This window comes from Myxine glutinosa, chromosome 6 (genome assembly GCF_964187855.1).
Source record: "Myxine glutinosa chromosome 6, kmMyxGlut1.1, whole genome shotgun sequence".
NCBI lineage: Eukaryota > Metazoa > Chordata > Myxini > Myxiniformes > Myxinidae > Myxine > Myxine glutinosa.
In genome coordinates, this window is record NC_136266.1 from 167,217,162 (window position 1) to 167,234,638 (window position 17,477).

Sequence of the window (17,477 nt, forward strand, 5' to 3'; positions counted from 1 at the left end):
TAGAGAACTAGCATTTTATTCAAACTTTATTGCTCCTTGTTTTTATTAGCCATGATTAGTCATCGGTTATCCAATCATTGGTGCTATGTGTGCAGAGAACTGATTGGAATGACCTGCATTTCTCTCCAACATAAAACTACACCTTGCATTCAATTGGCAATGTGATAGATGGTAGAAGGTGTACATTTCTGTGTCGTAAGGTTGTGTATTAGCACGCGATGTGACGGATTAAAAATTAGTTGGGAAAGATGTTCGGGTGAACCGATGATGCAATTATTTTACTTCTCCAACAACGTGACAAATATCACGATGTAATTGGATTATGGGGATGTGTCTACATTGCACGTCATTAACCTAGCAGGTTGCTTCTCATTGTTGTTGCACAAATGAAAAGGATATCTCAAACTTATGAGGCTTTTTTCTCCCCCGTCGCACCACGGAGCGAAAGGGGGACTATGGCTTTCCCGTCCGTCCGTGTGGGCGTGCGTGCGTGCATATGTGCGTGCGTAAGCAAAGGACCGCATTCGAATTTTGTGTGTGGGTGCAACCCACGTCAAAATCCAAGATGGCCGCAGCAATGTATGTCTGATGCCATGTATGTCTGAACCTTGTGAGCGGAATATCTTGATAAATAAGCGAAGTACCAACTTCTAATCTGGTGTGTGGGTGTATCGAGGCATAAGGAAGAACGCTATTGAAAATTGGGTCGCCACGTCAAAATCCAAGATGGCCACCGCCATGTATGTCTGAACCTTGTGAGCGGAATATCTTGAAAAATAAGCGAAGTACCAACTTCTAATCTGGTGTGTGGGTGTATCTCGGCATAAGGAAGAACGCTATTGAAAATTGGGTCACCACGTCAAAATCCAAGATGGCCGCCACCATATACATATCTGAACCTTGTGAGCGAAATATCTTGAAAAATAAGCGAAGTACCAACTTCTAATCTGGTGTGTGGGTGTATCTAGGCATAAGGAAGAATCCTATTGAAAATTGGGTCACCATGTCAAAATCCAAGATGGCCGCCACCATATATATGTCTGAACCTTGTGAGCGAAATATCTTGATAAATATACGAACTACTAACTTCTAATCTGGTGTGTGGGTGTATCTAGGCATAAGGAAGAATCCTATTGAAAATTGGGTCACCACGTCAAAATCCCAGATGGCCGCCGCCATGTATGTCTGAACCTTGTGAGCGAAATATCATATCATATAGCATGTTTTCTGCGTCTTCCACTTTGTCAACTCGCATCACTTCCCTGACGGGGGACCTAGGCGTAATGCTTGTCTTTTTCATTGAAAGATTTTGACCCGACCTTTTAAGAATACCGAGTACAATATGTTCCAGTGGTTATTGAGTCGCACTCTGCTCATGTTCAACAAAGAACATCGTCTCGATTCCCGCTTCACAGTCTAGCAAGGGCAAAGCGCAGCAGGTGTGCCTCTTGTTGATTCGAGAATTGTATTTTCTTTTATCAGCGTATGACCCCATTGCTGTTATTACCTCCGCAACCAAAGGTGGATGGAAGTTATGTTTTTCACTTCTGTCTGTTTGTTTGTCTGTGAGCAGCATATCTCAAAAAGTTGTGGACGGATTCGGACGAAATTTGGCAGAGAGGTAGCGTATGTGACAAGGACGAAATGATGAGCTTTTGGTGAAGATCTGGATTCGTCTACTATAATTTTTTTAAGTGATTCTTCACCATTGGGAGATAGGGCCAAAAATGATACATAGCAGGATATCTCCCAAAGTTATGGACTGATTTGGACGAAACTTGGTGGAGCGGTTGGGTGTCTGACAAGGAAGAATCGATTAGATTTTGGTGAATATCTGAATATGGATTCGGATATGATCGTTATTTAATTTTAAGTGATTCTTCACCATTGAGAAATCGGGTGAAAAGTGATATATAACATGATATTTTAAAAAGTTATGGACGAGTTATGACTAAACTTGATGGATAAGTTGGTTTGGTGACAAGAACAAGCCGATTCGATATTGGTTCAGGTCCGAATCCAGATCCAGCGTATCTGTGGGATATAAAACATAAACTGTTCAGCATGGCGGAGGTATGCGCTCTCCCGAGTGCCGTTTTAGTTTTATAAAGGCAGTTCAAATTCAAAAACTTTTCATTAAAATATTTATTTTTGGTTGTGATTGCTGAAGCGGGGTATCTCGTTGTAACATAACTATTATATAAAGAAAATAGAGGCTACCTTAAGATGGTCTGTTCTGCAAATTATATGGAGAAGAGAGCATGTGGGAAACTGAAAGCATTACTCCTGTAAATCTGTAATGACAGCCCCAACACTACATGTCAAATTGACACTACATGTGACCTACCTGGAGGTAATAAAACTTGCACCGATGCAAAATATTAGGCTATCAGAAATGCTCTTCTGTCCAGCTAAATGTTTGTTTTTTCCGTACATGATTTGTTGAGTTGGTGGTTTATTAGCCCCCGCTGGACTTAGTCCGAAACGGGGGCTTACGGGTTTGGTCTCGTTTGTTTTGTTTGTTCTCGTACTATGAGGTGCACAAGATTGCTGTGGCAGTTTCAATGGCTAGGGGTTGCAATCCTGGATGAGTCGATGCTCCGACGCAGGATACTCGACAGAGTCAGGAATTTTAAATTTGTGGGTTGGTGCGCACACTTATGTATCTCGCCACCTGTGACACGTAAGAGTGACAGCCTATAGCTCGGCCGAAATTTGAACCCAGGCTAAACAGCTCGTAGGTGAGTTTACATACGTCTACGCTGATACTTTATATTGTCGATCAGAAGTTTATTGGTAAAAAAATTAAGCATGAGTTTTAATGTTTGCTGTCTTGTAAAGCAACATGAAACCTCTTGTAACCTGAACTGTGTGAGGACTTTGATTGTGTGGCCTTGTATTTTTGGTACAATGTGAACGTGCAATAAAAGATGAAAAAAAATGAAATGTTTCATGACTGTTTCTCAATATTTGACTCTGCAAACCCTGGTATTGAAGAGTACAGAATGCAATGTGCATAACGTTAAACTGTTTGTAATTTTTCTTGGTGATATCTTTTTCAGTTGGAGCAAACCTTTTCTCAACAACATGCTACTCTTGTCAATAAGGCATACAACACTTTACTGAAACCGTTATCACGAGGAATTTACATGGTAAGTGCATGATTGCATGGAAATAAGTTTTCATGAAGCAATTTATCTGTAACAATCAAAGGGTGCGTGTGTGTTCGTTCGTGTTCGTAAGTTATATGATAGCATTCTCTTTGTTAACTCCTCATCCTCCCCTCATCTTTTTCCCTCTCCCACCCCACACTCCCACTCTCTCTCTCCCCCTCCACCACCCCTCCATCTCTTAATTTATGTATTTATTTAATTATTTTTTTGTATACAACATCGAGGCTCGTGAAAGAGCCAACATTAATCGCACAAAAAGTCAAACCGACACATAAAACGTATAAATAAGGGGAGCGGTAGACAAGATGGGGAGAGAGGAGGAAGGACACAAACACAGCATTTGAGAGCAGGGACATCGAGAGATCTGTGGGAGGGAGAGGTATAAAACATATGGACACTGCAAGGACTTCCAGGAAAGAAGTTGGAATTTCAAAAATAAGTGGATCTGGGGTGAATTAGTGGGGGTAAAAAATTTCAAGGTTTTGGATGGGGGTAACAAGAACATGGTGGATAAAATGGACATGATGGATAAGATGAACATGGTGGATAAGAGATGGTCGTGAACAGCTGTTTTAAAGACCTGGAGGGAGGAGTGGGATTGAAGGGAATGGGGGAGTTTGTTCCAGAGGCGGGACAAAAGAGGAATGAAAGAGTGAAGGTGAGCAGAGAGTTTTGATTTTAGCAGTTTAACCATAAGAGGGTTGCTGGTAGATAGATCTTGTGCGACCTGTAGGAATATTTGGGGGACAGAGCACAGAGAGAGCTGGAGAGGAGTCGGTAGAAGACTGAAAGACCACCAACCTGCCTAAGGTGAGTGAGTGAAAGGCCCTCGGAGTTAGCTTCATCGCGGGAGATCCCAATGATTCTGAAAGCTTTGGTTTCAACAGCGTGAAGCCGAGCTAGGTGTGAGGCAGGAGCCCAGAGGGGAGAACAGTATTCCGTTGAGCTTTCCCCCCTCTCTTCATATTCCGGGTACCTCTGCTCTAGAAGCACACTGAATCTTTGGTTAAAAAAACAAATTTAAAAAAAATAAATATATATATACATATAATGCTTACTTATATCCTTACTGCATAATCCTTACTGTATACCTACTTTTACAGCCCCCTGTATATATTTGCCATGAGGGGAAGACCAAGTGTGCCTTGCCATGCTTTTCTAGTCAAACCAAGTACTTGTAATAGACTTTATTTTTTCAGGATTCCAAGAAGCTCTCTCCATTATAATTTCTAATACCAATGTTGAAAGGGCTCACAACATCTTCCTCAACACCAGATACAATTTTTACATTAAAATCACCCATTACATTCACTCTATCCTCAAATTTAGTTTTTGAAGACTTTTTTTTATGAAGACTTTTATGTTATGACTTTTATCTTTTTATTTTATGAAGACCTCATAGAAACGTTTTCCTGGTTGCCTGCATCTTCCATTAGAGCAGTGGTTCTTAACCTTTTTAAAGGCGCTGAACCCTAACGAAACCCACTAACGAAATGCTCGCGGAACCCCTCAAATTTGACAAAAAAATTAGAAGAATTGCATCTTAATGCGTTTTCTGTTCTTCTTTTCGGGAGGCGATCTGGGAAATGCGTGGTTTTGTTTTGGCAAGGGCCACCCTCAAATCATTTTCGCATGCAAGCTTGCTCCTTTTCTTTGTTTTAATGTCCACCAGTTTCGAAAACGCATGCTCGCAGAGATACGTTGTAACGAACGGCGTGAGGATCTCAAGGGCAATGTTAGCGATGTGAGGATACCCTTCCATTTGGCCGCACCAAAACGTTGAGAGCGTTGTTGTGCCGAAGACTTGTTGTTGCGTCTGGCTCTGCTGAAGTTCGATGAGGTCGTCGAGGTATTGGTCGTTGACATCTGCCATTGCAACATCGAAAGTAAACGGCTGCTGCACCCATGCTGGGCATTGCTCTTGGTCGGGGAAGTCGCCGTCGAATGACTTTCCCAGCTCATCCAAGTGCGTGGCAATCGCTTGCTTCAACTCCCCCGGTACAGCAGTGCCTCCAACTTCAGACTCGTCTTCGATCCCGCTCACGCACCCGTCCAGTAGCGAAAAGTTCGCGAAGTTGTCCTCTGTTCGCCGCCTCCACAACGGTAACTTCTTTCGGAAAGCGCTCAGCTTTTCTTCAGATTCGATGACATTCACTCCACCGCCCTGCATCTGGCAATTGAGATGATTGAGTGCGTCGAAGATGTCAGCCAAGTACGCTAAGGCGAAGATGAACTCTGACGCTTGGAAGTGTGTTGCATGGCAATGCTGGTGTTCTCGCAAAAACAGGGCTAATTCTACACGCAAGGCAAAAACAGGCTCACTACCTTCCCTCGTGATAACCATCGAACGTTAGAGTGGTAGAGAAGGACTTCTAATTCAGAGCCTATTTCATTGCACAACTCTTTGAAGATGCGATTACTCAGAGCACGGCTTCGCACGTAATTCACAGTTTCAACGACGATTTTCAGAACATTGGCTAGTTTTGGAGGCAGGGTTTTTGATGCCAGCGCGTGTCTGTGCAGGACGCAGTGCGTGACTATGATGTGTGGTGCATTGGCCTTCACCAGCGCTCCAAAACCGGAGTTGCATCCCAGCATGCCTGGAGCTCCGTCCGAGCAAACTGCAGACACCATGTTCCACGAGAGGCCGTTGCTTCTGAAGAAGTCGTCCACAAGCTTCTTCACGTCAGCTGCCTTTGTCATTGTTGTGAGAGGCTTGCAGAACAGAAAGTCTTCCTTGATCTCGTCTCCTTTGACATAACACACAAATAAGATGAGCTGGCTCAAATTCGAAACGTCTCGTCGAGTTGAAGGCTGAATTTCGTCGGGCTCACGACTAAATCTGCAACTACCTGGGCGAGTATGTCGTCGCTCATGTCGTCGAATCTGCATCTGATGGTGTCATTTGAGAGTGGAACGTGAGACGACTTGTTTTCAGCAGCTTTTCCCAGCATGATGTTGGCCATCTTCAACGCGACCGGTTTGATGATTGTCTCGCCAACGGTGTGCGGTTTGCGCTGCTTTGCGATCAGGTACGCAACTTCATACGATGCGGTGAGGATCGGTTTGTCAATTGGAACGAAGCCGAGAGTGGGCAAGGTAGCACTTGCGTCGAATCAGACTCTCTTCAATTTGAATTCATCCAACGTTGCGTCTTTGTACTGCCCCACGCCGTGCAGTTTTTTGAAGTGTTCCCGTCGTTTTGCTGGTGCGAGGCTGGGGTTGCTCAACTTGACATTGCAAAGCATGCATTGAGGACGCTGACTTCCGTCCGGTTCCGTCAAACACGTGAACCCGTACCGCGCGTAATGCTCCGACCACTTCATTTTTTTGCTCGACATACTGCCAAAAAAAATAAAAAAATAAAGTAACAAACTGATCTTAATTGAGTTCGGGCAAATAATTATATGACAAAAATTTTAAAAGGGAACATGCTTAAATATAATCAGTACCCCTCTGAAAACTGAGAAATTTTAACGAAGAAAACATAACTCATCTATCTATAATTCCATTAATCTCTGTGTGTATGTGTGTATGTGTGTATGTGTGTATGTGTGTATGTTTGTCTGTGACCGCTGTTTCTCGACAACTACCGGTCCGATATACTTTAAACTTGCCAGGTATATTGCTGGGGACCCGAGGATGTGCCTTTTCAAGGTTTCATATTAATCGGAGAAGTAGTTACCGAGCTATGGCGATTTCTTTACCAAACACTGCAAGCCGTTCGCTTTGGACCAAACCATTGCATGTAAATAGAGGGGGGGGGGTTCTGTGGTCGTTGCGAATGGACCAAACCATTCATGTAAATAGAGGGGGGGGGGGGGGGGTTCTGTGGTCGTTACTGCCACGTGGTTTCAAAGTTGTTTTTTTTTGTTGTTGTTGTTTGCACGCATGTTTTTTTGCACCCACGTACGGGCACGCCCTAGGATGTTTACACACACACCCCTACACAAATTTTTTTTTTTTTTTTTTTTTGGCAAGGAACGGGCACCCACGTACGGGCACGTCCTAGCTTATATATAGTACGGGCATGCCCTAGTAGTTACAATGACAGGATTTATTATCTACTCAACTCTATCGCCTCAAATCCCATTATAATATTGCATAGAAAACTGCGAATTGTTACTTTTGAATTGCGACCAAAGGAGTTATATCACCTCAACCTAATTTTCTGAGTAATTCAATCATATTTTATAATCACCATCCACTTTTGACTTTAATATAACTCTGAACCCACCCTGCATATCCACAAGCATTTCCAACTTACTTTTCAATTAATCAGTAACTCCAAAGTAAGGCGCGACTAATGACGCACGGCACACGGCAAGCTAATCGAGGCTATTCACTGGAATTTCCGAACACCTGCAAAGTCCAAAATCCAGTAAGTAAGCAAGTAAGCACCATCTATATAATAATACCGTAAGGACTCGACTTTGTTATCCCTTTTACGCCGCACCCAGTGACCCGATGCCCACGGCACTCGTGGATTTACGATCTACGAACCGCGCTCTTTGTTTATCACGTACAGCCATACTCGAAAAATCTGAATTAGCCGACGTTGGGGCCCAAAAGCATCCGATTAACTGCCGATACGACGCCATCTTACGACGCCATCATATTGGCGTCTGCTGGGCGAAGGCGAAGCGAGCCATCTGCTGATTGGACAGTCGAGTGGTGTGAACATGGGTGGTGTGAACCAAATGGTCTTTTTATTCCCTTGAACATTTTAAATGAGGATATACAAGGAAACGTCTATCGTCATTTTAATAAAGTTAAATGGAGTGACGTTGCGATACTCGGGGTGCGTTGCATAAATCCTCGTAACTCAGAGAGGTGTAGCAGGTGGCGAGACGGAAGGAAGCTTAAAGATAACGAGCTGAAAACAGACGAACGATATGTCAATCTCTTTCTACACCGAACGGAAATAAAAGTATGAGAGCGGAAAGGCATGGCCTGAGCACTTCGAACAGAGAGGACTGCTTGGACTTAACTGAGAGAAAAAATTGGAGCTTAACGGAAGAAGAAGATCCCATGAGCGCTCCCCTATGCCATCCATAATGGTACACACTATCCATACACCACATCCTCCCTTCCGTGGATGTTCCAATAAAAGTATGAGAGCGGGAAGGCATGGCCTGAGCACTTCGAGCAGAGAGGACTGATTGCACTTAACTTAAAGAGAAAAAATTGGAGCTTAACGGAAGAAGAAGATCCCATGAGTGCTCCCCTATGCCATCCATAAATGGTACACTCTATCCATACACCACATCCTCCCTTCCGTGGATGTTCCACGGGTTTCACGTCTTTATCGTCATTTTAATAAAGTTAAATGGAGTGACGTTGTGATACTCGGGATGCGTTGCATAAATCCTCGTAACTCAGAGAGGTGTAGCAGGTGGCGAGACGTAAGGAAGCTTAAAGATAACGAGCTGAAAACAGACGAACGATATGTCAATCTCTTTCTACACCGAACGGAAATAAAAGTATGAGAGCGGGAAGGCATGGCCTGAGCACTTCGAGCAGAGAGGACTGATTGGACGTAACTCAAAGAGAAAAAATTGGAGCTTAACGGAAGAAGAAGATCCCATGAGCGCTCCCCTATGCCATCCATAATGGTACACTCTATCCATACACCACATCCTCCCTTCTGTGGATGTTCCATGGGTTTCGGCTAGTCTATATAATAATAGCGTAAGGACGACTTTGTTATCCCTTTTACGCCGCACCCAGTGACCCGATGCCCACGGCACTAATGGATTTACGATCTACGAACCGCGCTCTTTGCTTATCACGTACAGCCATACTCGAAAAATCTGAATTAGCCGACGTTGGGGCCCAAAAGCATCCGATTAACTGCCGATACAACGCCATCTTACGACGCCATCGTATTGGCGTCTGCTGGGCGAAGGCTAAGCAAGCCGTCCACTGATTGGACAGGCGAAGGCGAAAGCAAGCTGTCCACTGAGTGGACAATCCAGAGCATGCATTTGTGCCGGTGTCGGCGATCGTTGTTCATATACGCACTCTTCATTCTCATCTTTCTTCCTAACTCTTACTCGGACAAGCAAATCCCCTATGCCATCCATAATGGTACACTCTATCCATACACCACATCCTCCCTTCCGTGGATGTTCCACGGGTTTCGGCTAGTCAACAGAATAATTAGCAAGTTGCTCATTGATTCAACTTACTACAGTCGGTGTGAAACAACTTATCTTAAACACAGACCAGAGAAACCATGAATGGGATGGGAATACAATTACAAATAACATTTCCATTCGTTCGTAACATACATAGCAAAATAATAATAATATTAATAATAAGCGTAATTACACATAGATTCAAAATTGATACAAAACTAAAAAAACAAAAAAAACAAATTGCAATGCATTTCGGAGGACCTCCGCCGAACCCCTGAGACTGGCTCACTGAACCCCTGGGGTTTGGTTGAACCCAGGTTAAAAACCACGGCATTAGAGCGTCGACTTGAATCAATAGTGTGTTTTTGAATCAACTTTGAGATGCATTTTTCTCTGAAATTGTTTGATTGGTACATTACTGCAATTTTGGCACTCTGTCAAAATATAATGGCAACAACTTCTTTTTTCATTGCATCCAGCAAAAGTTACTCATAATAGTTGCTCAGATGTTGTAAGAGATATTATAAACAGAGGTGATGATCTCGTAATGAGCGATGGGATTTTTTTTTCATATGCTTCCTTTTTTGAGACCTCGACATGATACCAGTACACCGAGCACAAAAGGTTGCTCACTGTCGCTCATTATGATCTTGTTATCTGCCGACACGTCTTCTCAAGGAAAATTGCTTGGATACCTTTTTTCGGTGCTTAATTTAGTTTCAAAGTATTTTCAGTTGTTAGCTACACATTGAACTTAAAGTGACAACACGTTTTGGTTGATGCAACACAATCTCATCTCAATGAGTGCTTTGGAAACTCAGCAAAGTCATCATAACCTTTCACCCCTTCTGTGGAAATCGGCCTCCAGAAATCAAAACTATTTTCCTTCGCCAAGTAAAATGATCTAACGCATCTCCAGATGTGTGTATTACTCAGTAAACTTTTATTTAGTTTTGACATGATCGGATGCTCACGGTGGCCCGATTACATTGTGGTGCTTTAAAGTAGCTACCCGGTTATGTAGATAATGGGCACGAGGATGCAAATGTGGCTGCAGCAGGGTTTGAGAAGATAAATATTTGAAAATATAAAAATTAGGAATTGACTATTTGCGGAGCTCATACTTTGAGGGGGTGGGGGGCGGGGTAAAAATACCTCATTTTTTTCAGTGAACTTGATTTGTCAAAGGTAAGAACTGTATGAGCAATACACAGTGGCAGGAAGATGCACAACACACGAGTGAGTCAAGATGCACAACACAAAAATATGATTATCAACAAAGAACAACATCAGATATGCACAACACATGAGTCAACATGAGTGAGAGCATTTCTTTTTGTAACTGGTGGTACGAGAAGGGTGTCCGGTGACCGATGTTGCAATAGAAGTGAGCCTGAAAGCACGTTGATTGCAACAAACTGGGAATGGTTCAAACTCGTTGTTTCGAATGTAGCCGATGCTGCTGGTGGCATCATTTCTGGAAGCGCAGCTGTGCCACCAATGCAGTGCCCCTGTTAACAGTAAGCTGTTGCTCATTTTCCCGACCTCGGAAGGATGACAGGCTGAGTCAACTCACCTGGTGTTAATTCAATGGCGCGGCAGGCAAACGCGGCAAACTCAGGACTCTGAGATCTCAATCCAGTTGCCTTAACCAACAACAACACAACAACAACATGCATTTTAAAAGGCCATTTTCCCTACTAGAGCGGGGGTTAGCCTTGCGGTCCCCATGACAATCTTCTCCATTTTGCCCTATTTTCTGCATCTCTCCTTGTTAACCCCCTTGCCCGCATTTCTTCTTCCACCATCTTTAGCCAAGTCTTTCTCGGTCTTCCCCGTCCTCTACTTCCTTCTACATTCATTTCCATCACTCTTCTCAACCAGTCACTTTCATCCTTCCTCAACACATGACCAAACCATCTCAACCTGTTCCTCTTCACAGCATCAATCACGGGCTCTATTCCCATCATCTTTCGCAATTCATCATTTGTCTTCCTCTCTCTCAACGAAACTCCACACATCCGTCGAACCATTCGCATTTCCACCCTTTCCAACCTTCGTTGCTGCTCTACGTTCATTACCCATGTCTCGCTCCCATAAATCATAACACTTCTCACACATGCAGCATACACCTTTCCTTTCAGCTTCAACGACACTCCCCTCATCATCAGCACGCCACTCAGTTCCCGAAACTTCTTCCATGCACATCTCACTCGAGCAACCGTTGCCGAGTCTGATCCACCTTCTCTATTCAGCATGTCTCCGAGGTAGCAAAATGTTTTCACACCTTCCAGCTTCACGCCGTCTCCAAGATCCAACTCAACATTTCCTCCATCTGCAGCTCCCTCTGTGCACATCTTACATTTGAATGTAGCCGCCACACTGGTTAATGACCCTGTCAGACCACTACATTTTTGATGAACCCACTCAGTGCACATTGTACATTGAATGGAGTTCACTCCGACACCCTTCCTACACACAGCACAGGGCCACTTCCCAGTTCTTTCCACCTCACCACATGCTTTACCACTTGCCATCACCTTCGTCTTTCCGAAATTCACCTTTAGACCTTTTGTCTCCATACATTCCTTCCACTTGTTCATCTTTTCCTTCAGTCCATCCATACTTTCCGCAATCAACACCAGATCATCTGCATACAACAACTCCCACGGTAAACCCTCCTTTACGTTCTGAGCCAGCACCTCCATCACAGCTACAAATAGTAGTGGACTTAGTACCGACCCCTGATGCACTCCCACCTTCACCTCAAACTCACCACTGTTCCCGTCCTTCTTCCTTACAGCTGTGCGCGCTCTTTTGTACATTGCCATCACTACTGTGATCAACCATTCCTCCACTCCTAACTTCCTCAATGCCCATGTCAATACTTTGCGTGGAACCCTATCGAATGCTTTCTCCAGATCAACAAATCCAAGAAACAACTTCTTCCTCTTCTCCATGTACTTCTCCTGCAACTGCCCCACAATGAAAAGCGCGTTTGTCGTTCCTCTTCCTTGCATAAATCCAAACTGCATTTCGTTGATCTTCACTTTCTTCCTTATCCTCCTCTCCAACACCCTTTCCAATACCTTCATTCCATGCTCCAATAACTTTATCGCTCAGTACGAGCCACACTCCAGAGGGTCACCTTTCCCCTTGTATAGAGGGACGAAGGTACTCAGTTCCCAAACCACTGGAATGTGGCCTTCTTTCACCACCAGATTAGAGATCTCTGTCATTCTCTTCACACCCCAACTTCCTGCTGCCTTCAACATATCTCCCACAACTCCCGTCGGCCCTCCCGCTTTTCTACCCTTCATTGCTTTTATCGCTTCCTCAACTTCCTTCTCAGTTATCTTCTCTGCCAGTCCTAAAACTGGGTTACTCTCTATGTTGCCATCCCATTCATTCTCTGTATTCAACAGCATTTCCATATATCTTTTCCATCTTCCTTTAATTCCATCTGGGTCGACAACGATTTGTCCCACTTCATCCTTCAAGCAACTCACCCCCATCGCATCACACCTTTCTTTCGCTATCTGCTTTGCAATCCTGAATACTGCTTTCTGACCCTCTTCCGAATCCAAGCGTTCTCCGAACATTTTCCTACATGCCTCCTGCGCCTTTGCTACCTCTTTCTTTGCAGCCTTCCTGGCTGCCTTATAACTTTCATGCTCTGCTGTTTCTGCTCCCGCACCCTTCGCCTTCTGCCACTCCTTGAACTTCTTCCTCTTCTCTTCAGTCCTCTTTCCAACTTCATCATCCCACCACCCTGTTTCCCAGTGCCTCGGTGGTCCTTTTGTCCATCCACATACCTCACCAACGGCTCCCAACAGACAAGATTTCATTGACATCCAACCACTTTCAAGCTCAACCACATCATCCTCGACCCTACTCAGCCTCTCTTTTAATGCCTCCCTTACTGTCACCTCTTTCAACCTCCACACCTTCATTCTCGGTTGATACTTCACCCGCCAAGCTCTCCTCGCACCTTTCACCCTTATGTCGCAGACAACCAAGTGGTGCTGTGAAACAGCCTCCTCCCTCGGGATCACCTTTGTGTCCCGGAGGTGCCCCCTATCTTGCCTACGCACCATCAGGTAGTCAAAGGTTGTCGTCGACCCACCTGACATGTATGTAACAACCTTATTATCCTCTTTCTGGAACTGAGTATTACAAATCAACAAATCAGCTCCATCAGCAAACTCCAAAATCCTTTCACCATCTCCATTTCTCACACCATATCCGTAACCCCCATGAACTCCGTCAAAACCATCCATACTCCTTCCCACATGTCCATTTAGGTCTCCTCCTACCACAACAACTTCCTCATCTTTCACGTTTTCCATCAGCTTCTCTATCGCACACCAGAACTTATCCTTCTCTTCATCGCTTCGACCAACCTGCGGAGCATATCCCGAGATGACTTTCACCAAGAGCTTTCCAATCATCATTTTCACCATCATCAACCTATCACTCACTCTAGTCACACTCACCACACTGTCTACAAACTCCTCAGAAAACAGGACACCAACACCATTCACGCCCTCCAGGCACCCTTGCCACATAAACTTGTATTTCTGTCCCTGCCTACCCTTCACCATTCTCACACCACTTCCCTTCCATCTCGTCTCTTGCACACAACATATGTCCACTCTTCTTCTGACCAATACTTCCACCACTTCTCCTGATCTCCCTGTCATTGTCCCTACAATCCATGTCCCAAACCTCAGAAACCGATCTCCACTTCGGGCTGTACCCTGCCCATATGTAGTTGTAATTGTCATGGTTCTCTTTTTGAGGCAATGTTTTTATGGCCGGATGCCCTTCCTGATGCCAACCCTCTTAGTCGTCTCTTATGACACGCAGGGATACGGTGTACCTATTCTAATCCAGGGTACACACTGGGAAACGTTTAAAACATGGAAATTCTGGGGGGGGGGGGGGGCGGCGTCAGCATCACGGCTGCGGTTTAAACATATTTAAATAATATTTGAACGAAACCATGAAAAACAATCTGGGAAAAGTCTAAGTGAGAACGTGTATTTGAGAAAGCAGGAGCAGAGGTGGAAGAAAAACGAGATATAGGGGGTGGGGCACAAGTCGAGACGAGGAGGAGAGCGAACAAGCGCGTGTCTGGGAGGAGAGAAAGAATTAATATAGAATTTTTGTTTGTTTATTTGTTTGTTCTGTTTTCAAAACGCTGCACAAAGGCTAAGATGCTCGTGAGTGGTCGGGGGGAGAAAAGAAAATCAAAGAAACAAGCAAATACTATGAAGGAAAGAACGCATATTCACAAAACACTGACGGGGGGGGGGGGGGGGGGGGTGGAGCCCGGAGAGACCAGGCCACGCACGAGGCGCGAACACAAAAACAACTAATTACACACAAATTTGCAACAACTACAAAACCAAAACCAAATAGAAACACACAATAACACATACACAACAAAATACCCAGCGGAAATTTGACAGACACGAACGGGAAAACACTCAAACTTTGATGCCGTGGAGAGATCGAAGCAAGCCTCGTTGCTCGAGTTGCCTTAACCATTAAGCCAATAACAGGCCTGTTCAAACTAGTACTAAAGTGGGACTGCTGAAAAATGTATTCTTCTCACTTGCCATTACCTTAACCACCGTATCTGAAAGGAGGTTATGTTTTCACCCTGTTTGTCTGTTTGACTGTGAGCAGAATATCTCACAAAAACTATGGACGGATTCAGACGAAACTTGTTGGACAGGTTGGGGGGTGTGGCAATGACCAATTGGTTCAATTTTGGTGAACATCCTCAACCGGATACGGATACTAGAATTTTAAAAGTGATTCTTCACCATTGGGAGATGGGGCAAACAATGATATATAGCACGATGTCTCAAAAAGTTGTAAACAAATTCAGATGAAAATTGGTGGATGATTTGGGTAGGTGACCAAGAAAAGCTGATTCGATTTTGGTTCAGGTCCAGATCCACATCTGGCCGATTGATTTGCTAAAACACATCGTCAGATCTATGCCCATTGCTTGTCGGATTTGGAGATAGATTCGTGCCATGAACAACTAGAACGCCACTCAGTAGAGCGCATACTCCCGCCGTGGGTTTAGTTGGAATAATACGTTTTGTTTAACATCCCCTCTCCCCAAAACAATAAATGAAAAAGAAAGTAGGCCCTAACTGTCATTTAATTAATTTTGATATATCTCAGAATTAGAGGAGAAAAACGTCATTTAAGAATAAGAATAAAAGCTTTAATGCAGTAAAACAGAAAAAATCTTTCCCCAAAAAAATTCCTGGATCCGGAATAATATCCTGAGCCTCACCAAAAACTAATCAATTCTTCCTTATCCCAAGGGCAATCATCCCACCAACTTTCATCCAAATCCGTTCAGAACTTTTCCAGATATCGTGTTCACAAACACACAAACATACGAACACACACGGATGGACACGATCGAATGCATTACTCCCTGGCGGGAGTAATAAACCTGAAAATCGCAGAGCCAGAACCAGAATTATTTATTTGGTCTGGGAAGCCCCTGTGAGGTTTCTTCTTCTTCAGCCTCTCACAACCCTGGGTGAATATGCGATCTTTAAAAAAAAAAAGTTGGTATTTTACCAAATCTGTTTTATTCGTTTGTTAATATACCTCAGCCATTGACAAATCTGGAATTATAATTTTATTTGAGGTTCAAATTAACCCGGGAGATTGGGTCAAACGATGCCTGCAAGTCTGTACATGTGATAAATAATTATAAATTAATCGTCCACAGTCGAAGACTCTTCCTCTTCGCACAATAACAACTTCTAGCTTCCAGACCGTACATCCAATCATCTTCAAATTTTGCACACATGTGACTCTACATGACTTCTACGACAGTATGAAGTTTCACGTTGATCAATGAAGTGGTTCAAGAGATATCAATGTTTTTATTACTTGCGTTTAATTAACGATGTCCGCCAAACCACGTGACCTATCGCAAATTCCAAAAGGACATTTTAGTAGACTGATATGCTGAACAGATCTGTGAAGTTTCCCCTCGATTGGATCACAAATGAGGGAGGAGCTAGGTTTTAAAGGTTTGTGCTTAAAAACGTCATAACTCTGAAACCATGTGATGCATGACGTCATGCTCGCTTGACTTTTTTGTTCGTCATGAGTATGTGATTCTGCCTGTAAAGTTTGGCCTTGATCTGTTCAGGCGTTTTGGAGAAAATGGGATTTTAGTGTTTTTCACTCAATATGGCGGCCGAACCACGTGACCTGTGATGTCATAATTACCATTAAAATATTCTACAGACCGAGTCCCTCCTATGGTGAAAATTTGCACTCAATCGGTCCTATTATTGCAGAGAAAATGGTTTTTAAAGGAAAACAAAACAAAATTCCCAAAAATAATTCCTGGATCCGGAATAATATCCTGAGCTTCACCAAAAACAAATCAATTCTTCCTTATCGCAAGGGCAATCATCCCACCAACCTTCATCGAAATCCGTTCAGAACTTTTCCAGCTATCTTGTTCACACACACACACACAAACGGACACACACGGACACACACACACACACACACGGACACAAGTGAATGCATTACTCCCTAGCGGGAGTAATTATAAAATGGCCTTCTGGTTGGCTTTAAGACATGTAGTTAGTCTGTAGTACAGACAATTAATGTTAAAATTTATATTGTTGTTGTTGTTTACTTTCACATTTTGGAAGCTCACTTTACATTTTGCTTTCATTCAGCCAAACCAGACGTGCAGGTTACTCCAGCCAATTTGCAAGGAAATGACAGAGAAAAAAAATTCCTCTGCATGTATGTTTGCTGCTGTGTGTGGCAGGTTTATATTTTATAAGGTTTATGGAGATTTTTTTTTTTTGTTATTAATGTTTCTGGCTGCTGTTTTTCAGTTGGAACTTAATGGGTTGTCAATTGAAAAAGGCAATGGTGATACTGATTCTGAATTCTTACTGGAGGTAATGAGGTTGAATGAAGAATTAGATGCTGGTTCCTGTGAAGATGATGTGACTAAAATTGGCAACATTGCTGGAGGTAAGACTGCTAATATATATATACAAGTACATACATATATCTACATATACATATACACAATATATATATATATATATATATATATATATATATATATATATATATATATATATAT

The 17,477-nt window shown here is 43.3% G+C and overlaps 1 protein-coding gene across 1 annotated transcript in view; it reads left to right on the forward strand.

The window, feature by feature from the left end:
- Positions 1 to 17,477, forward strand: part of HSCB (HscB mitochondrial iron-sulfur cluster cochaperone) — a 43,818-nt gene that overhangs the window by 18,282 nt on the left and 8,059 nt on the right. The window contains exons 3-4 of the mRNA XM_068118894.2: positions 3,063 to 3,152; positions 17,221 to 17,362. Coding sequence (XP_067974995.2) covers positions 3,063 to 3,152; positions 17,221 to 17,362 — 232 coding nt within the window. The remainder of the gene's footprint in view (positions 1 to 3,062; positions 3,153 to 17,220; positions 17,363 to 17,477) is intronic.